The sequence below is a fragment of the Lasioglossum baleicum genome, unplaced genomic scaffold, assembly GCF_051020765.1.
Source record: "Lasioglossum baleicum unplaced genomic scaffold, iyLasBale1 scaffold0934, whole genome shotgun sequence".
In the NCBI taxonomy this organism is placed as follows: Eukaryota; Metazoa; Arthropoda; class Insecta; order Hymenoptera; family Halictidae; genus Lasioglossum; species Lasioglossum baleicum.
This window is the reverse complement of record NW_027469993.1, coordinates 21,208-44,790: the sequence shown is the minus strand read 5'-3', so window position 1 is coordinate 44,790 and position 23,583 is coordinate 21,208. Positions and strand designations below refer to the sequence as shown.

Genomic DNA, 23,583 nt, shown 5'->3' with positions numbered 1-23,583 from the left:
CATCGCCAATTCATTCAACGGGATGCCCTGGGCAGCTATCAGGTCTGCACTGGTTCGGCACCGAATGCTGGACTACCTGCAGAGATGATTCGTGACTACCTGTCGACAGGTATTTAGAATATACCGGGCGGAACGGCAGTGTCAGCCTGGTGGTGAACTGCGGGGACCCGCAGGGGTCGGTGCTGGGCCCGATCATGTGGGACTAAGCGTTCGACGAGGAGCTACACGCCGCTCTCCCAGCCGGAGTGAGCGTCACGTGTTGCGACGACGATACCCTGGTCGCGGCGAGCGAGATGATCTACGAGGAGATGGCCCTGCGCGCCGAAGAAGGGGTGGTCGCAGTAGAAGGGGCCATAGAACGCCTGGGATTCCGTGTCTCGCCGAAAAGACCCAGACCATCTGGTTTCACTGCGGGAGGAAGAACCGGGTAATTCCACCCGCAAGAGGAAAAATCAGCGTTGGAGGAAAGGCCGCCCGATGGGAGGAAAAATGAAACACATCGTCCTCATCCTGGACGGCCGATTGACATTCGCAGAACATTTCGAGGAGTTCGCCCCCGCTTGTAGACGACGGTCGTAATGCTGTGTCGATTGCTGCCCAACATAGGATGGCCGGACGATAGGGTGGGCCTACTCTACGCCGGTGTGATCCTCTCGATATCCCTGCACGGGGCACCGGTGTCGGCGGAAGAGCTGATGGCCAGAAAGAAGAACCGCGCCAATGAGGTTAGCGTTTTGGCGTCGGATGGTCATCAGGTTCGCAACAGGATACCGCACCCTCACGCACGAGGCGGCCGCCGTTCTGGCGGGCCTCCCACCGTTGGACCTGCTCGTGGCAGCGGCAGCGCGGACCTACGGGCTCCTGCGCCGCTGCCGCGTTGAGAAACCCTGTCTAGGATTCGAGGAACTCGATGAAATCGAAGAAATGAAGAGGGAGATCTGGCGGTCCGCCATGAAGAGGCGGCAGGGCCGGCTGCGCAGGCCGGAGAGCGCACGCCACCGGGCCGTCGGACCCATCGCCACGGTCCTGGACGACTGGATGAGGGGCGGCAGCAGCCGGACATTCCGCCTCACTCAAGTACTCTCCGGGCACGGATGCTTCGGGGAGTACCTGCACAAGATCGGGAAGGAGGTGACGCCAGGGTTTTGGCATTGCGAAGCGGAGGTTCACTCCGCGCAGGACATCCTGGCCGAGTGTCCGGCTTGGGCGCCGTAGAGAAGGGTGCTCCAGCATTTCGTAGGTTGGGACCTCTCGCTCCATGCCATTGTACCCGGCATGGATGCGAGCGATCGAGTTTGGCGAGCGGTGCCCTCCTTCTGCGAGCAGGTCATGTAGCGGAAGGAGGATGCGGAACGGAGTCGCGAAAAGGGGACCCAGATCCGCGGCGTCTCGGAAGAGGACCGCGGTTGCGGCGAGCGCGACGCAGGTTCGTCGCTCCGCAAGCCGGTGTTAATCCGACGCGAGGAGGAAATCCCGGATAATCGTCCGGTGAGGAACCTCCGACGACGAGGCGTGTCCCCGCCTCTACGCCTTCCCGTCGATCGCAGGGGACCGCGGGCGGTCGGCCGAGCGACCGACCGTCGGGGGATCGCGGTCCAGGGAGGTGTCGGTGCCGAGCGAGTGGTCCCGCGGCACTGCAGAAGGAAGGAGGGGACTGGGCTGGGAAACCAGAAGAGGAGCACAGCGAGAGCTGGAGAAGTTTCGAGGAGGCCCCGGTGTCTTTGGTTCACGAAAGCGTTGCCTGTCACCTCGGGCCCTCCATTGTGCGAAGAGGATGGACCACCGCAGGTGGTTTAGTAGGTAAGAATCCCAGAGTCCCCCGGCCTCCTCCTCATGGGGCCGGGACATCTTTGGAAGATTCCCCCTACGACAAAAAAAAAAGAAAAAAAAGAAAAGAAACTAATAAACGTAAAGGTAACTTCATAGGAACAACTATTCGATTATCTGTATCTAATAACCGAAATTGATTTATTGATTCATATATTAATATATAAGAATCAAATTCAATGTTATTAAAATCAGAATATTCATAAGATCAATATCATTGATGACCAATTGATTTAATTTAAAAAAATGATTTAATAATTCATCAATATAATATAACATTTTTAAAGATGGAAAACAAATAAATAATAAAATAATTACTGGAATAATTGATCAAATTACATTAATTAAATGATTTTTTAATAAATATAAATTAATAAATTTATTATTAAAAATATCAATAATTAAATATAAAGTAACAACAATAATTATTGATATAAATTTTATAATAAAATTATGTAAATAAATTAAATTATCAGAATAAAAGAATTTGAATTTTGAAAAAAAAATATATTTCATGTTGCTATTTTTAATAATGAAATTAAATTTTATATAATTGAATTTTAAACTCATTGCACTTTTTCTGCCATATTAAAATATCTAATCATTAAAATTCTACATTCATTAAATGTTTGATTCAATGGAGGATAATTTATTAATCATTCTAAGAAGATTGAAGAAAATGAAATAATAATAAACGTTTATAAATTAAACTTTCTAAAATTAAAAATAATAAAAAAATTATTCTCTTCAATGAAATAATTGAACCAATTGAAGATAATAAATTTCAACAATAATAAGAATCAGGATAATCAGAATAACGTCGAGGTATTCCTATTAAATCTAAAAAATGTTGAGAAAAAAATGTTAAATTCACTCCAATAAATATTATTAAAAATTGATGAACTAATCATTTTTTATTTAATATTAAACCAATAATTAATGGATATCAGTGAATAAAACTGGAAATAATAGAAAAAACAGCTCCTCTTGATAAAACATAATGAAAATGCGCAACAACACAATATGTATCATATAAAATAATATCAATAGATGAATTAGATAATATAATTTCTGTTAATCCTCCGATTGCAAATAGTAAAATAGAATCTAGAGATCATATAATAGAATTATTTACTTTATATTTTGAACCATAATAAGTTGCTAATCATCTAAAACTTAAATTCCAGTAGGAACAGCAATAACTATAGTTGCTGAAGCAAAATAAGCACGAGTATCAACATCTAATCCAATAGTGAATATATGGTGACCTCAAATAATAGAACCTATAAATCCAATTCCTAATATTGCATAAATTATTCCTAAATTACCAAATACCTCTTCTTTACCACTTTCATTTATAATAATTTGAGAAATTAATCCAAAACCAGGTAAAATTAAAATATTAACTTCTGGATGACCAAAAAATCAAAATAAATGTTGATATAATACAGGATCTCCTCCTCCTACAGGATCAAAAAAAGATGTATTAAAATCACGATCAAATAATAATATTGTAATAGCTCCTGCTAATACAGGTAAACGTAATAACAATCAAATTATTGTAATAAAAACAGATCAAGGAAATAAAGGTATTGTATCTAAATCTAAACTAAAATTTTTAATTAATATAATAGTTGGAATTAAATTTATAGCCCCTATATGTGAAGAAATACCAGATATATGTAAAGAAAAAATTGTAAAATCTGCAGAAGGAGAAGAATGAAAAATATAATTAGATAAAGGTGGATATACAGTTCAACCAGTTCCAGATATAAAATTAAAAATTCTTCTTGTTATTAATAATAATAAAGAAGGAGGTAATAATCAAAATCGAATATTATTTATTCGAGGAAATGATATATCAGGTGATCTTAATATTAATGGAATCAATCAATTACCAAATCCTCCAATTAAAAAAGGTATTACTATAAAAAAAAATTATTAAAAATGCATGGCTTGTAATTAAAGAATTATATAATTGATCATTATTTAAAAATATTCCAAGAATTCTTAATTCTATACGAATTAAAAATCTTAATGAAGAACAAATTATTCCAGACCATATAGCGAATATAAAATAAAGAATGCCAATATATTTATGATTTGTTGATATTAATCATTTAATTAAAATTTAAATTAAAAATTATTTTTATTTTTGAAAATTAATAGTTTTCATTTAACTTAAAATTTTTAGCATTAAAAATCTTAAATTTTTATTAATAAATTCGCAATTTATTTCTCTTATCAGACATAATACTTTAATTTTCAATTAATTATAGTTTAATAAAACATTAAATTTCAAATTCAAAATTATGTATATATATTAATTATTATTATATTTTATAACATATTTAATATAAATAATATTAGAATATTAAAACTTAAAAAAAATAACATTAAAAAATAAAATTTATAACTAAAAAAGATAAAAAATTTTTTTTATCAAAACTTATATTTATAAATAAAAATATAATAAATTTCATATAACAATATAAATAAACATTCCTAACAAATAAAATTATAAATCTAATTAATATATTCTATTCAATAATAAATATAAAATTTTTCATTAATAATCTTTTAATAATAAAATAAAAAAAAACTCGTATTATTGAATGAATTAATAGAATTAATATAAATAAGATAATTAAATTATTTTTATAATTTAATATAAAATTATTTAAATTATTATCTATAAATTTATATTTATATAATATAAATAATGATGTATAAATAATTAATATGTAAAATAATATTATTAAACAAAAATATTTTTCATTAATATATTAAATAATAATTATTAAATAATTTAATATTAAAGTTGAACATCAAATTATTTTTTTTATATTCATTAATTTTAATATGTAAATAGACAAACATATAATTCGAAGAATACCAAATAAAATTATATTATAATCTTATTTTAAAATTAAACAATAAAAATATAAACTAATAATCTTTATTAAAGTTGAAGATAGAAAAATACAATTTCAATTTATTAATTCATAAGATTTAATTATTAAAAAATGAAAAGGAAATGATCCTAATTTTATTATTAATGAAATAAGTAAAAAATAATTTAATAAATTTTTTAAATAAATTATTTCAACTAAATTAAGAAAATTTGTTACAAAAATTACTAATAAAATTCTAGAAATAATCGATATATGAAATATTGTTAAACTTGATAATTTATTTTCAGAATTTAAATTAATTGTTCTAATTCTAATAAATATCACAATTTCAGAAATAAATCATTTTAGAATAATATTTGATAATAATAAAAAAAGTATATACAAAATAAAAAATAAATATTTAAAATTTATAGATTTATTTTTTAAAATTAATTTATATAATTTAATCAAAATTAAATTATTCTATAATATATATATATATATATATATATATATATATATATATATATATATATATGTATTTATTTACTTTAATGTAAAAAAGCATATAAAATTTTGAATTTTAAAGAATTAATTATATTAAAAAATATAAATAATTAACCTATAATAAATTATTCTAGGTTTCATATCCATAAAAATATTTACAATACTAAATAATAGTTAACCTATAATAAATTATTCTAGGTTTTATATCCTTAAAAATATTTGCTATACTAAATAATAATTAACCTATAATAAATTATTGCAGGTTTTGTATCCTTAAAAATATTTACAATAATAAATAATAATTAACCTATAGTAAATTATTATAGGTTTTGAATACATAAAAATATTAATAATAATAAAATTTTTAATAAAATAGTAACTAACCAATAATAAATTATTGTAAGTTTTATTTCCTTAAAAATATTTACGATACCAAATAATAATTAACCTATAATAAATTATTATAGGTTTTGTATCCTTAAAAATATTGATAACATTAAAATTTTTACATAATAAATAAATATCATATAAAATATTTTAAAATTAAATTATTATAATTATATCTTATATAATTATATAATGAAACTATTAAACTTATATTTAATTAATTACAATTTAAACAAAATTATAATTATAATTAGAATTAGAATTTTAAATAAAATTATAATTCGACTATTAATTACAATTTAAATAAAATTATAATTCAGATGTTAATTAATTTAATTATATAACAATATATAAAATTTTTATAAATATTATAAAATTTATATATTATATATGATATAAAATATTAATTAATAATATATCCATAAATTATGAATATATGAGCTTAAATTTCGCTTATATAGCTTAAATTTAATATATATATATATTAATATGTAATTAAAAATAAAAGGAAAATTATTAATATATAATTAAATATAGTCACAATAAAATAAATATAGCCACGATACTAATTAAGGTGGGCGTCACTAAAACGTATACCAATTTATGTTGCTCAAAACAATGTTATACCCACGGTACAGCGGGTTATGTTCTCGGATGGTGAGGCATACGATAAAGAGTATGACGGTATGCCAATTGGTAACGTTCACAAACAGTTTGACGCTCTACTTTCCTATTCAAACCGAGAAATATGCACTAACTATTCACGTACATAGCAAAAACCGTTGTCGATCGTTAACAATATGTATACTACCATTCTTCTTCAAGAAGGCCTTGTCCTTCGTGAACCTAATCCGCGGTATCGAATATAACTTCGCGTTCAGAGAAATATATTAGTTTACACTTCAGTGACGGGCACCCTTATTTCGTGTATGAATTAGAAGATCGGGGGCTAAAGATTTCGACCACGTTAACACCGTCTTTGAGAGTCGATCAGTTAAGTCAATACCCTCGCCTATCCTGTATTCCCAAGAGTCAAACCAGGTAATCCGCGTTTAAGACTGCTGTACATTATTGGCATTGGGCACTCAATTTCACGGTATGGATACTAGTGAACAGAGTCAAAGGATTGTAGAACATTAACTATTGCTCTGTCGTCCGACTTTTTACAGCAGACATTATTTTCTGAGAAGCTAACCCCTGGTATTGAGATTATACCTTCGTGTTCAGAGAAGCAAATTAGTATACATTTCATTGACAGTTCATTAAATTCATTTATGAATTGTAATATCGATGGTCAAACCGTTCGAGGCCATTACCATCCCCCTTGAGAGTCGAACGTGCTAGATCAATAGCTTCACCTATCCCATCTTGCTTAGTGCTCATGGAAACAAAATAGTAGACACGTTAGAGAAGGACACGTTAATTTCATGTATGTATTAGTAAATCTAGCTTCTAACCGTTCGAGAAAGTTACCACCATCAGTGAGAGTCGAACAGCTAAGGCAGTAGCCTTAACCTCTCCAGTGATATCGAGTGCCAAACCTAGTATTCCAGGACAAAATGCGGTGAACAGTGTTGGCAATAGCTACCTTAACACACGGTATGAATTTTGAAGTAGAGTGTCGAATCGTCAGTGAATATTACCAATTGGTATTGTGTCAAACTTTTTGCGGAAGGCTCTCCCTTCCGAGAACCTAACCCTTGTATAAAGAGTATATCTTCCTGTTGAGAGAAACAAATTAGTATACATAGTAGTGACGGCACGATATTTTCAAGTATGTATGATATGATCGGAAGCAAGCCGTACTAGAACGTTACCACCAACTCTGAGAATCGCACATCTATGACAATAGCTTCACCTATGCCGTGATACCGAGAATCACGCCAGGTATGTCAGCTGTAAATCCGCTGTAGTGTAATAGTAATTGACACTTTGTTTCACGATATGCATACTAAAGTAGAGAATCATGACGATGGAGAAGGTTACAACTTGGAATGTAGTCAAACTTTTTGTCGAAAACCTTGCTTTCCAAGAATGTAACCCGCTGTAGCGAGAGACCAACTTAACGTTCACCTAACCAAATAATTGGGTATTATAGCAGATAGGACACCTTAATTTTATGTATGATTAAGCAGATCGAGATTCAAGCCGTTCGAGAACGTTACCACCTTCCTTATGGAGTCGCACATATAACACAATAACTTCTCCTATCCTGTGGCTTAGAGAGTCACACTAGGTATATCAGGAGTATATTCGCTGAAGAGTATTGGCAATGATCACCTTAATTTCCTGGTTTGAGTATTAAAGCGTGAAACCGCATGGGAACGTTACCAGTTGCTATAAAGTCAAACTTTTTACCGTGGACCTTACAAACCGAAAAACTATCCCAATGTATGGCGAGCATAACTTCGTGTATAGAGAATCACATTAGTATACATTATAGTCATGGCATCCTCAATTCATGTATGAACTAGGACGTTCAGGTTAAAAGAGTGAAGACCGTTAACCACATACTATGATATTTGAACAGCTATGCCAATAGCATCACATATCCTTGTTTCGAGGCTCATACCAGGTACTCCTGGAGTAAATCCGCTCAATATCATTAGCAATAGACGCCTCAGTTCACGGTTTGAACATTGAAGCAGACCGTCAAACCGTTGTAGAACGTTAACAATTGTTATTCAGTTAAACGTTACGAAGCCCGTAACTTCCGCGAACCTTGCCCGCTTCATTGACAGTATAACTTCGGGTTCAGAAGATCAAGCTGGTATACATGTTAGTGACGGGAACCATACTTTCTTCATAAATGTGAAAATCGAGGGTCAAATCGTTCGAGATCGATACCAACTTCTTTGAGATTCGAACGGCTAAGTCAATAGCTTCACCTACCCTGTGATTCGCTGAGTAAAACCAGTTATGCTGGGAGTAAATCCGCTGCACACTACTGACAATATATACCGTATTTCACGGTTTGAGTATTAAATCAGACCATCAAACCATTGTAGAACGTTTCCTATTGGTATAGAGTTAAACATTTTGCCGATAGACTTATGATCGGAGACGCTAACCCGCCGCTTCGAGGGAATACCTTCGTGGTCACAGGATCAAATTAGTAAACATTCAATTGAAGGCCAGTAGTTTCTCTTCTTCTGTGAGTCCGAAAGACAAAGCAGGTATTCCGACAGTATATAACTGTACACTATTGGCACCGGACACCTTAATTCGCGGTTTGAATATTAAGGTACAAAGTTTGTCACTTTTAGAACGATACCTATTGCTGTAATGTCGAAGTTTTACCGAAGACCATACCCTCCAAGAACCTAATCTTCTGCATCGAGAAGTAGAATATATTTATTTTGACCTTCATTATTATAAGTATATATTTCAGTGACGGCAAACTTAAATTCATGTAACGAATTAGAAGACCGACGGCCGAGCCGTTGGGAACGTAACCAATTGGTACAGAGTCAAACGCTTTACCGAAGACCTTAACCCTCCGATAAACTAGCCCGCAGTATCGAGAGTATAGCAGTTTGATGAAAGCAACGAATTAGCATACAGTTTACTGACGGTCAACTTAATTTCATGTATAAAACAGAAGATCGAGTGTCAAACCGTTTGGGTGCGTTATGACCGTCCTTGAGTGTCTAACGGCTAAACCAAAAGCTTCAATTATACTGCAATTCCGAGAGCCAAACCAGGTATGCCGAGAGTAAATCCATTGATAAGTATTTGCAATAGGACCCTTAATTCACGGTTTGAATATTAAGGTAGAGCGTCAAACGGCTGTAGAACGTTACCTATTTTTATACGGTCAAACTTGTGACCGATATCTTTACATTCGGCGAAACTAACCTACCGTTTCGAGACTATAACTTCTGTTCAGAGGACGAAATTAGTTTTCATTTTCGTGACGAGCACCATAAGTTCATGCATGAATTAGAAGATTGAGGGTCAGACCCTTCGAGATCGATCCCACGATCATTACGGGACGAACGGCTTACTTAATAGCTTCACCTATCCAGACATTTCGGTAATCATACAAGGTATGCCGGGGAGACAATCCGATGAACATTACTGGCAATAGACACATTAATTCACAGTATGAATGTCAAAGTAGAGTGTCAAATGTCGGCGAACAATGCCAATTCGTATTAAGTCATTCTTTTTACCGAATACCTATCCTTCCGAGAACAAATCCCGCAGTGCCGAGTGTCTTGATTATTGATGTAGGAATCAAATGAATCGACATACTAGCAGGCAGACACGACATTCTAGTGAATAAATATCAAAATCAAGAAACAATCCGATTGAGAACGTTACCACCTTCATTGAGGAGTCGAACGGTTTAGTAAATGCTTCACCTATCGTGTGGTTCTGACAGTAAAACCAGGTATTCTAGGAATAAATCCGCTGTGCAGAATCGGCATTAAAAACCCTACTTCTCGATCTAAATATTAAAGTACAGGTTCAAACAAATGTGAAACGTTACCTATTGGTATAGAGTCTATCCTCTCCCCGAAGGCCGTACCTTCCGAGAAGATAACCCGCTGTATCGAGAGGAGAATTTTGAGGTTCACAGAAAAAAAATCAGTTTTCGTTTCAGTGACGGGCACATTAACTTCATGTAGGAATTAGAAGTTCGTGGGTCAAACCACTCTAGAACGTTGCCACCTTCTGTTAGAGACGAACGGATAAGTCAATAGTTCCACCTATCCTGCGATTCCGATAGTCAAACTAGGTAATCCGAGAGTATAAACCGCTGAAGAGTATCGGAAATAGATACCTTAATCCGCGTAGTGAGGTGTTAAATACACCGTCACACTGTGTGAAACGTTTCTAATTGCCTATAAAGTCAAACGATTCAGAGGAAGCCTTACCGTCCAAGAAGGAATACCGCCGAATCAAGAGTATAGCTACGTGTTTCGGGAAGCACATTGGTAAACATTTTAGTGACGGGAACCTTAATTTCATTACGAGTAATAAGATCGAGGGTCAACACGTTCGAGATCGTTACCACCTTCTATGATAATCGAACGGCTGAGTCAATAGCTTCACTTATTTTTGTGATTCCGAAAGCCAAGCCTGTATTCCTGGAGTAAATGCGGTGAGCAGTATTGGCAATAGACTCCATAATTCACGATATGAATACTAAAGTAGAGCGTCCCACCGTATGAGAACGTTTCCAAATGGCACAACGACATACTCATTACCTGATACATTAACTCCCGAGAAACATAACCCGCTGCGGCGAGCGTATGTCTTCGTGTTCAGCGAAACAAATTCGTAGACATTTAAGTGACGATCACCTTAATTACATGTATGAATTAGAAGTTCGGGAGACGAACATTTCAATAACGTTATCACATTCTTTCAGAGTCGCAAGGCTACGTCTATAGCTTCACTTGTCCGGTGCTTCCGAGAGTCAAGCCTGGTACTCCAGGAGTAAATCCGCTGCACGGTATTGTCAGTAGAGACATTAATTCACGGTATGATTATAAGAGTAGGTGGTAAAGGCGAATCTGAATGTCACTCATTGATATAACGTCATACTCTTTATCGCATATCTTGCCTTCGGTGGTCAGATCTAGCTGTATCGTGGGCATAACTTCGTGTTCACAGATGCAAATTAGTAGAGATTTTAGTGGCGGCACTTTAATTTCATGTATGAGTTGAAGATAGAGTACCGAACCGTTTGAGATCGTTTCCACCTTCTATGAGAGTCGAAGGCTAAGTCAATAGCTTCACCTATCCTTTGCTTTGATTCCGAGGGTGAAACCGTGTATTCCGGAGTAAATCCGCAGAACAGTATTGGCATTAGACACCGTAATTCACAGCTTTATAATAAAGTAGAGTGTCACTCCAATTGAGGACGTTAATAATTTTTATAATGTCAAAAGTTATACTGAAGACCTGTCGCTCCGAACGTCTAATCCGCTGTATCGAAAGTGTAACATCGTGCTCAGAGGAACATGTTACTATACATTATCGAGGCGGGCACCATAATTTATGTATCAATTAGAAGGTAGAGGGTCAAGGCGTTCGAGAACGATACCACCATCCTTGAAATGTTAAACAATATGTCAATAGAATCACCTATCCTGCGATTCCGAGAGTCAAACTAGGTATTCGGGCAGAAAATTCGCGTTACTGTATGTCATTAGACATCCAATTGAACGTTATAAATATTGATGTACGGCAACAAATCGTTGTATATCGATACGAATTGGTATAGAGTAAAACCTTTTACAGAAGACCCTACCTTCGGAGGCGCTGAACCGCTGCATTGAGAGCATAGCTTCGTTTTCAGAAATAGAAACTGCTAAGTCAATAACTTCACCCATTCTGCGAACCGGAGAGGCAAACCAAGTATTCCGGGAGTAAATCCGCTGAACACTATTGGCAATGGTCACCGTAATTTACGGTTAGAATATTAAAATAGAGCGTCGCGCCGCTTTGGAACGCTCCCAATTGCAATAGAGTCAATCGGTTTACCAAGACGTCGCCTTCCGCGAACGTCACCAGCTTCATAGAGAGTATATCGTCGTGTTGAGAGAAAAAAGATGGTATGCATTTCTGTTACGTGCATCTTAACTTCGTGTATGAATTAGAAAGTCGAGTGTGAAACAGTGCGAGAACGTAATAACCATCTTTGAGAATCGAACGGCTGTACCATTAGCTACGCATATCCAGTGATTCCGAGAGACAAACCAGGAATTCCGGGATTTAATGTGCACGACAGAATTGGCAATGGACACCTTAATTCACGGCCTGGATATTAAGTTTGAGAGTCAAACCGTCGGAGGACATTACGATTTGGTATACGTAATTGCTTTAACTAATACCTTACCTTCCTGGAAACTCACCCGCTGTGGCGTGTGTCATGCTTAGGGCTCAGGGAAACAAATTAGTACTGATTTTATCAGACGGACACCATATATTCATATGTCAATAGGATGATCTCAGGGTCATTGCGTGGCGAGTATGTTACCATATTCTTCTATAGTCGAACGGCTAAGTCAATAGCTTCAATAATTTTACGATTTCGAGGGTAAAATGAGGCGTTCCGGTAGAAAATCTGTAGAATAGTATTGGCACCTGGCACTTTAAATTCACGGTGTGAACATGGATGTAGGGCGTCAATCCGTTATAGGACGTTACTAAGTGGTACGAAGTCAAACATTTTACAGAAAACCTTACCCTCCGAAAGCCCAACGGGATGTATCGAGAGTATAGGTTCGTGTTCACAGGATCAAATTAGTAAACATATTAGTGATGGGGAACTTAATTCCATTATCAATAAGATGATCGAGGATCGAACCCTTCGAGGACGCAACCACCCTCCTTGTGTGTCGAGCGGCTAAGTCAGTAAATTCACCTATACGGTGATTCCGTGGGCCGTGCCAGTTATTCCGGGAGAAAACTTCCAGAACAGAATTTGCAAAGGACACCTTAATACACGGTATAAATAAGAAAGTAGAGAGTCATGCCGTGAAAAAAGAACAAAAAGTCATATAATGTCATTCTTTCTACAGAATACGTTACCTACCGAGAAGCTAACACGCTGTAGCGTGTGTCCTGCTTAATGTTGAAGGAACCAAATTAGTAAACATTACAGTAGAAGCACACTGCTAGTTTTCAAATATGAAATAGTAGATTGAGTGTCAAACCGTCCGAGTTCAATACCACCTTCATTGAGATTCGAGCGGCTGAGTCAATAGCTTCATATACCCTGTGCTTCCAAGAATTATAGCAGCTATGCCAGAATTAAATCTAATAAACACTGTTGGCAACAAATACCATAATACACGAATAGAATATTATAGCAATCCGTCAGACCGTTGTAGAACGTAACGTATTGGTACAGAATCAAACACTTTATCGATAGTGAGAAGCTATCCCGCTGTATCCAGGGTATAACTTCGTGTTCAGAGAAACATATTTGTCGACATTTTAGTGACGGTCTCGTTATTTTCATGTATGAATTAGAAGATCAAGTGTGAAACCGTTCGAGCTCGTTACCACTTTCTTTGAGCGTCGAGCGGCAGTGTCAATAGCTTCACAAGTAGCTGTGATTCCGAGTGTCAAACCAGGTACTCCGGTAGTCTATCCGCTGTAAGGTATTGACAACAGAAGCACTAATTCGCGGTATGCATATTAGAGTAAAGCGTTCATTCGTTTAGGAAAGCAAGCAAATGGTATAATGTCAAACGTTTTACTGATGACCTTGATTTCCGAACGCATATCCAGCTGAACCGTGAGTATAACACCGTGTTCAGATGAACAAATTGGTATAAATTTTAGTGACGGGCACCATATTATCATGCACGAATAGAAAATTCGGAAGTCAATCCGTTTGAGGGCGTCACCACCATCTGTTATATTCAAAGGGCTGAGTCAATAGCTCCACCGCTGTGCTAGTAACCTAGTATCTAATCCGCTGAACAGTATTGGCAACACACACCTTAATCCATGCTTTGAATATTAAAGTAAAGCGTCACTCCATTTGAGAACGTTTCCAATGTGCATGAAGTCAAACGATTTACTGCAGACCATACCCACCGAATGTCTAATTCGCTGTATCGAGAGTATAACATCGTCATCAGAGGAACAAATTACTATACGTCATAGCGATAGGCACCTTAATTTGTGTATCAATTAGAAGACAGAGGGTCAAGCCGTTCGAGATCGATACCACCATCCTTGAGATGTGAATGAATATGTCAGTAGAATCACGTACTCTGCGATTCCGTGAGACAAATTTGGTACCCGAATGTAAATCCGCTGAAGATCATTGGCAATAAACACCTTCATTCACGGTATGAGTATTAAAGCAGTACGTCAACCCGTGGTAGAACGCTACCCATTGGTATGGAGACAAACCTTTCATCGAATGCCCTGCCATCCAGAAGCTAACCCGCCATATCGGGAGTATAACCTCGTGTTCACAGAAACAAATTAATACAAATTTTAGTGACGGGCACGTTCCTTTCATTTATGAAATAGAAGATTGAGTGTCAAATCGTTCGTGAGTGTCACCAACATTTTCGTGAGTCGAACGACTGCGTCATTGGCTTCAACTACACTTGTGATTCCGAGAGTCGAGCTCAGTCCAAGCTTAAGTCGAGCTTAATTTGGAAGAAAATCGACTGAACAGTATTGGCCATAAGCAACTTATATCACGGTATGAATGTTAAAGGACATCGTAGATCCGTTTGAGGACGTTACCAATTACTATAACGTCGTACTCCTTACCGGATACCTTAATTTCCGTGAACATAACTCGCTGTATCGTCGGCATACCTTCGTGTTCCGAGAATAAAATTAGTATACATTTTAGTGACGGACCCCTTAGTTTGATGTATGAATTAGTGGATCGAGCGTCAGACCGTTGGAGAGCGTTACCAATTGCTATAGAATCAAACGGTTCACCGAAATCCTTACCCTCCAAAAACATATCCCGCTGAATGTAGAGAATAGCTGCGTGTTCAGAGGAATTAACTGGTATACATTTTAGTGACGGTCATCTTAATTTCATATATAAAGCGGAAGATCCAGTATCAAAACGTTTCAGAACGTTACAATCTTCCTTGATTTTCGAACGGCAAAGTCAGTAACTTCTATCCCGTCACTACGAAAGTCAAACCAGGCCTTCCGGGAGTAATTCCACTTTTCAGTATTTACAATCGACACCTCAATTAACGATATGAAAATTAAAGTACAAAGACAAAACATTGTACAACGTTACCTGTTGGTATGGAGCCAAACTTTTTACCGAAGGCATTACCTTCCGTGGGACCTATCTCCCGGTACCGAGAGTATAACTTCCTGACCAGAAACATAAATTAGTACACATTTTTGCGACGGGCACATCAATCTCATGTTGGAATTGGATGACCGAGAGTAAAACCTACCGAGAACTTTACCACACTCTTTGAGAGTCGTACGGCTAAGTCAATAACTTCACATACATATTGATTCCGAAAGACAATCCAGATATGGCGGGAGTAAATTCGTTGTACAGTAGTGGCAAGAGACACCTTAATTCACGGCTTGATTATAAACGTAAAGCGTCAGTCAGACGGAGAACGTTACGTATTCGCGAAAATGCATTCTATAACCGAATACATTACCCTTCAAGAACAAATCCCGCGTTAGCGAACGTCTTGCTCAGTGCTCACGGAAACAATTTTGTACACATTTCAGCAGACGGATACTTTATTTTCCTGTGTGAATGGAACAATCCAGAGTCAAACATTCCGAGAACGATCCCACCTTCTGTGAGAGGCGAACGGCTATGTCAATTGCTTTACGTATTCTGTTATTCGTATGGTTAACGAGGTATTCCAGGAATAAGACAGCTGAAGAGTACTGGCGATAGACACCTCATTTCGCACTATGAATATTAAAGTAGTGTGTCATACCGTCGCCGAACACTACCCATTCGCATTAAGTCATTCTTTTTACCGAATACCTGACCTTCCGAGAACCTAACATGCTGTAGCGAGTGTCTTGCTTAGTGCGCACGGAAACAAATTCGTAGATATTTTTGAAGACGGACACTTCAATTTTAAGTATCAGTAGAATGATCAAGGTCAAACCATCCCAAAACGTTACCACCTTCTTGGTGAGTCGAACAGCTAAGTCAATAGCTCCACATATCCTGTGATGCCGAGAGTCAAACAATGTAATCTGAGACTAAATGCCCCGAACAGTATTGGCAATATACCCCATAGTTCACGGTATGAATGTTAAAGCAGACCGTCATATTGTTGAAGTATGTGACGTATTGCTATATTGTCAAACTTTCTATCGAAGCCTGAAAGAAGCTGATCCGCTGTTTCGAGATTATAACTTCGTGTTGATAGAAGCAGATTAGTACATATCTTAGTGACGGGCACCATAACTTCATGTATGAATTATAATATCAAGTGTCAAACCGATGGTGAACATTACCAACTTTCTTGAGACTCGAAAGGCTAAGTCGATATCTTCATCTCTCCTTGTGATTCCGAGAATCAAACCTGGTACTCCAGGCGTAAATCCGCTGAACAGTATTGGCAATAGAAACGTTAATTCACGGTATGAACATTAGGATACAGACGCAAACAGTTAAAGAACGTTACTAATTTGTATAACATCTTAACTTCATGCATGAATTAGAGGATCGAGGGTGAAACCGTTCAAGAAGGTTAGCACCTACTGTGATACAAACGGTTAAATCAATAGCTTCACCTATCCAACGCTTCTGAATGTCAAACCAGGTATTCCGGGAGTACATCCGCTGGAGAGTATTGGCAATTATCATCTTAATTCACGGCTTAAATATTAAAGTACGGCGTCAATCCGATCAAGAACGTTACCAACATGTTTGAGTGTCGATCGGCTAAGTCAATAGCTGCACTCATTCTGCGAATCACAGATTCAAACCTGGTATTCATAGAGTAAATCCGCTGAACAGTATTGCCAATGGACACTTCAGTTCGCGGTTTGAATAAATATGTAACGCGTCAAACCACTTTAGATCATTGCCAGCTTGTATAAAGGCAAACGCTTTTGCGAAAGCGTTACCATCCGCGAATCAATCCCGCCGCATCTATATTATAACTTCGTCTTTAGAGAAACTCATTAGTATACACTTTAGTGGCGGCACCTTAAATTCATGTATGAATTGGAATATTGATGGTCAAACCATTCGAGAACGATACCACCTTCTGCGAGACACGAACGGCTAAGTCAATAGCTACACCCCATCCTGCGATTCCGCGAGTTAAACCCGGTATTCCGCGAGTAAATCAGATGAATGTTATCGGCATTTGTCAGATCAATTCACGGTTTGAATATCACAGCAGAGTGCCAAATTGTGGTAGAACGTTACCTATTCGTATGGAGTCAGACTTTTTACCGGTGACCTTATCTTCCGAGAAGCCTAACCCACTGTAGGGAGTGTTTTGCTCAGTGGTCACGGAATTAAATCAGTTGACATTTTACCACACAGACAGCTCATTTTCATGTATGAACAGCAAAATGGAGAGCCTATCCGCACGAGAAAGATACAATCTTCTTTGCTACTCGCACAGCTACGTCACTAGCATAACCTATCCTGTGATTCCGAAATTTAAGCCAGGTATTCCTGGAGTACGATAACACACTTTAATTAACTCTATAAATATTAAAGTTGAGCGTCAATCCATTTGTAGAACGTTACACAGTTGTACGAGGACACCATCTAGAACCATGGCCTCACATTCCGAGATGCTAACTCGCTGCTTCGAGAGTATACCTTCGTATTCAGGGGAGGAATTAGCTTAGTCTTTAGTGACGACCACCATAATTTCATCTATCAATTAGATGATCGAGGGTCAAATCGTTCGAGAATGATACCGCCTTGTGTGTGATTCGAACGGACAAGTCTGTATTTTCACCTCACCTGTCATACCGAGAGTAAAACCAGGTATTTCTGGAATAGATCCGCGGTACAGTATTGGGCTAATACACACTATTGCACGGTATAAATATTAAAGTACAGAGTCAAACCGTTGAACAACGTTACGTGGTGCTATAGTGTCAGACTCTTTTCCTAATGCCTTTCCTTCCGAGACGCTAACCCTCTGTATCGTGAGTATAACTTCGTGTGCAGAGAAGCAAATTAGTACAAATTTTTGTGACGGGCACCTAAATTTCATGTACGAATTATAAACATTGAATGTCAAACCGTTCGGGAACGTTACCTGCTACCTTGAATGTCGAACGGATAAGTCAACAGCTTCAACTATCCTGTGATTCCTAGCGTAAAACGAGATACACCGAGACTAAATGCCCCGTTCAGTATTGGCAATACACACCATAGTTCAAGGTATGAATATTATGGCAGACCGACGAACTGTTGTAGAAGATTACCTATCTGTATAGTGCCAAACCTTTTACCGAAGGTATTACATTCCGAGAAGATAACCCGCGGTATCGAGAGTATAACTTCGTGGTCAGATAAATACATTAGTATAAACTTTAGTAATGATTATCATAATTTCATGTATGCATTAGAATATCGGAGGCCGAACTAATCGAAAACGTTACTATCGCCTTCATGGATCGCACAGCTAAGTCAACAGCTTCACCATCCTGTGCTGACAAGAGTCAAATCAGGTATTCCGAGAGCATGTCCGGTGAAAATTAATGGCAATAGGCACATCATTCCACGGTATGTATATTAAAGTAGAGAGACAAATCCTTGGATAACAATACCTATTCGTATCAAGTCCTCCTTTTTTCCGAATACCTTACCTTCTGTAAAAGAGACCCGCAGTACCGAGTGTATAGCTTCGTGTTCAGAGAAACGTATTAGTATACGTTTTAACGACGGGCACCTTATTTTCATGTATGAATAGCTGAGCCACGGGTAAAGCCTTTCTAGAAACTTAGAACTTTCTTTGAGAGTCGAACAGTTAGGTCAATAGCATCACCTATCCTGTGACTCCCAGTTTCAAACTAGACATTCCGGAAATAAAACCGCTGTACATTACTGGCAATGGACACTTTAAATCACAGTATGGATACCAAGGTAGAGATCCAAACCGTGTTTGAATATTACCAATGGATATAAAGTCATTCGTGTTATGGTATACCTTACCTTTCGAGAACGTAACCTGATGTAGGGAGTGTCTTGTTTCGTCTTCATAGAAACACATTAGTATGCATTTTTGTGACAGGCAGATCAATTTCATTTATGAACAAGAAGATGGAGAATCTAACCGTTCGAGAACGTTTCCACCCATATTCAGGGTCACACAGCTGATTCGATAGCTTCACATCTCCTGTGATTCCGAGGGTCAGACAAGGTCTTCTGGGAGTCAATCCACATGAAAGTATGAACAGCATACACGTTAGTTCACGGTATTAATATTAAAGCAGAGCGTCAAACCTTTATAGAATGTTACCTATTGGTATAATATCAAAATTTTTATGGAAAGCCTTATCCTCCGCGGTCAAAATCCGCATTATCGAGAGTATATCTTCTGGTGCAGGGAAACAAAGTAGTATACATTTGCCAGACGGTCACCTTATATTTCATGCATGAATTAGAAAGGCATGTGTTAAACCGAAAGACAGACCATATATTCTAGTAGTCAGTCCGCTGTACACTATTGGAAACGGACACCTTAATTCATTGTTTGAACATTTATGTAGATCGTGAAACCGTTAGAGAACGTTACCTATTGGTATGAAGTCTAACCTTTTATCGAAGACCATACTCTCCCTGAACCTATCCCGCTTTATCGCGAGTATAGTTTCGTCTTCGGAGACACAAATCAGTACACTGTTTAGTGACGACCACCTTGGTTATCCGTTCGTATTAGAAAATCGAGGGTCAGGCCGTTGGAGAACGTTTCCAACTTTCTTGAATGTCGCAAAGCTAAGTCAATAGCCACACCAACCCTGCGATACTGAAAGCCAAACCAGGTTTTCTTGGAGTAAATCCGCTGAACAGTATTGGCAATATTCACCATAATTCACGGCATGAGTATTCATGTAGGGAGTCAAACCGACGGAGAACACCACCAATGCGCATAAAGTCATTTCTTTTACCGAATACCATACCTTCCGAGAACCTAACCAGCTGTAGCGAGTGTCCTGCTTAATGTGCACGGAAACAGATTAGTAGACATTTTAGCTGACGAGCACCACATGTTTGTGTATAAATATCACCGTCGAGAGCCAAAGCGTTCCAGAACGTTACCATCTTCTGCGAGAGACGAAATGCGATGTGAATAGCTTCAGCTCCCCTGTGATTCTGAGAGGCAAACTAGGTATTCCGGAAGTAAATCCGATGGACAGAATGGGCAACAGACATCTCAGTTCACGGTTGGAGTATTAAAATCAGGCCGTGAAACCGTTATAGAACATTACATATAGGTGTAGTGTCGAATTCGTACAGAATGCCTTACCCTGCGAAAAACTATCCCGCTGTATCTGGTGCATAGCTCCGTGTTCAGAGGTACGGACTAGTATATATTTACTAACGAGCACCATAATTTTATGCGTGAACTATAATATCGAGTCCCAACTGATCGAGAACGTTACCACCTGCTGTGAGAGACGAAAAACTAAGTCAATGGCTTCACCTATCCTGTAGTTTGCAGATTCAATCCAGGTATTCCGGGAGAAAGTCCGCTGAAGAGTCTTGGCAATAAATACCTCAATTCGCGGAGTGTACATTAAAGTAGAGCGTCACACTGTGTGAGAAAGTTACTAATTGGTATAACGTCAAACGTTTCACAGAATACCTCATCGTCCGAGAAGCTAACCAGCCTTATCGAGAGTATAGCAACGTGTTTAGGGAAACACGTTAGTAAACATGTTAGTGATGGGGTCCTCAATTTCATTATGGATAAGAAGATCGAGGTTCAAACCGGTGGTGAAAGTTACCAACGCCTGTGAGGGACGAACGGTTAAGTCAATAGCCTTACATATATTGTGATTCCGAAAGGTACGCCAGATATTCCGGGAGTAAATGCGCAGTACAGAATTGCCAATAGACACCTCATTTCACGGCTTGAATATTAAGGCTGGGCGTCAAGCCGTTGTACAACATTACCTATTCGTGTAGGGTTAAACTTCATACAGAATGCCTTACCAACTTAAAAACTAACCCAATACATCGGGAGTATAACGTCGTGTTCAGAGGTACGAAATAGTATATATTTACTGTCGAGCACTTTAATTTCATGAATGAATTAGAAGATCGAGCGTCAAACCGCTCGAGATCTATACCACCTGGCTTGGCAGTCGAACGGCTTAAGCAACAGATTTCTTATCTTGCGATTCCGAGAGTGAAACCAGCGAAACCGGAAGTAAATCCATTATACAGTGTTTGCAATAGACACCCTAACTCACGGTTTAAAGAGCAGATAACATAGTCCATCCGATGCCGGACGCTATCTATTTGTATATAGTCAAACATCATACCGAAGGTCTTGCCTTTCAAAAACATAACCCACTGTGGCAAGTGTCTTGCTTAATGTACTCGGAAACATATTAGTAGACACATTAACCGACGCATACCTTATTTCCATATATGAATAGCAAAATCGAAAGTCAGACCTTTCGAGAACGGTACCACCTTCCTTGAGAGTTGCACAACTACGTCAGTAGTATTACCTATCCTTTGATTCCGAAATTGAAACCAGGTATTCCGGGAGTAAATGCACTGAACAGTATTAGGAAAGGAAACCTTCATTCACTGAATGCATTATAAAGTACAGTGTCAAACCGATGTAGAACGTACACATTGGTATGAAGATATCCATTTTAACGTTGGCCTTACCATCCTAGAAGCTAACCCACTCCACCTAGTGTATAGCTTCGTGCTTAGAGAAACACATTCGAATTCACTTTATTGACGGGCACCTTAATTTCAGGTATGAATCGCAAGATCGAGGTACAAACGGTCGAAAAACGTTCCCACCTTCTTCGAGCGTCGAACAGCTGAGTCAATAGGCACATCCATCATGCGATTCCGGGTGTACAACCAGGTATTCCCCGAGTAAATCCGCTGAACAGTATTGGCAATAGACGCCTTAATCACGGTTCGAATAGTAATACACAGAGTCGACGAGTCGTGGAACGATACCAATTAGTATAGAGTCAAACATTTCAAGGCCTTACACCCCGAGAACCTCACTCGTTGCATCGAAAGTATAACTTCTCGTAGAGTGAAGCAAATTAGTATACATCCTAGTGTCGCTCTCCTTAACTTCGTGTATAAATTAGAAGGTTGAGGGCCAAACCGCACGAAAACGTTGCTGCCGTCTGTGAGAGACGAACAGCTAGGTCTACAGATTCACCTATCCTGAGATTCCGAGAGTCATATCAGGTAATACGGGAATAAATTCGCTGATGCGTATTGGCATTTGACACCTTTATTCGCGGTATCAATATTAATTTAGGGTGTAAATCCGTTCAAGAAGATTACGAATTTCAATAAAGTCCTTCCTCTTACCGAATACATTACCTTCTGGGGACAAAACCCGCTGCATCGAGAGTATAACTTCGTGTTCAAAGAATCGTATTTAGACCCAATTTGGTCAGGGGCACCGTAAATTCATGTTCGAATAAGAATGTCGAGGGTTAAACCGATCGGCAACGTTAACACCTTCATTGAGGGTCGCAAACCTAAGGCAATATCTTCATCTATACTGTGATTCCGAGAGTAAAACCAAGTATTCCGGAGGTAAATCCGCTGATCAGTGTTGGCAATACACACGTTAATTGACGGTATGAATATTATAGTACAGTGTCAAACAGCTGTAGGATGATAACAATTTGTTTAAAGACAAACATTATACACACGGCCTTACCTTCCAAGAAGCCTATCCCGCTGTATCGAGAGTATAACCTCGTGGTCGTTGAAGCAGAATAGTGTACACTTTCGTGCCGAGCACATTAATTTCAAGTATTAATTAGATGGTCGAATCTCTTCGAGAATGATCACACCTTCTTTGAGAGACGAACGGCAAAGTCAATAGCTTCAACTGTACCGTGAATCTGAGAGCCAAACCAGCTATTCCGGGAGTAACTGCACTGGACACTACTGGCAATAGACGCTTTATTCACGGTTCGAATTTAAAGTAGATCGTCCAGCCGTTTGAGCACGTTATTAATTGGCATAAATTCGGACGCTTCCTGAAGATCTTACTCGCCCAGAAGCTACCTGGTTGTAACGAGAGTATAAATTAGTGTACAGGCATGCAGATTAGAATACATTTTAGTGACGACTTCCATAATTTCATGTATGAATTACAAAATCGTGGGTAGCACCGTTAAAGAACGATTCCACATCCTTCAGAGTCGAACGGAAAAGTCATGAGCTTCATCTGCCCTATGACTCCGTAAGTCTAACCACGTATTCCTGTTGCACCTTCACTGAAGAGTATTGGCAATAGACACGTTAATTGACGGTTTGAAT

At 38.2% G+C, this 23,583-nt stretch overlaps 1 protein-coding gene and 1 pseudogene across 1 annotated transcript; one reads left to right on the top strand and one right to left on the bottom strand.

The window, feature by feature from the left end:
• Positions 1–293: 293 nt before the first annotated feature.
• Positions 294–1,215, top strand: LOC143220408 (uncharacterized). The gene is made up of 2 exons (XM_076446063.1): positions 294–427; positions 756–1,215. Exons 1-2 carry the CDS (start codon positions 294–296, stop codon positions 1,213–1,215), a joined length of 594 nt encoding a protein of 197 aa, XP_076302178.1.
• Positions 1,216–3,252: 2,037 nt separating this feature from the next.
• On the bottom strand, positions 3,253–3,913 carry LOC143220407 (cytochrome c oxidase subunit 1 pseudogene; annotated as a pseudogene).
• Between the last annotated feature and the right edge of the window lie 19,670 nt (positions 3,914–23,583).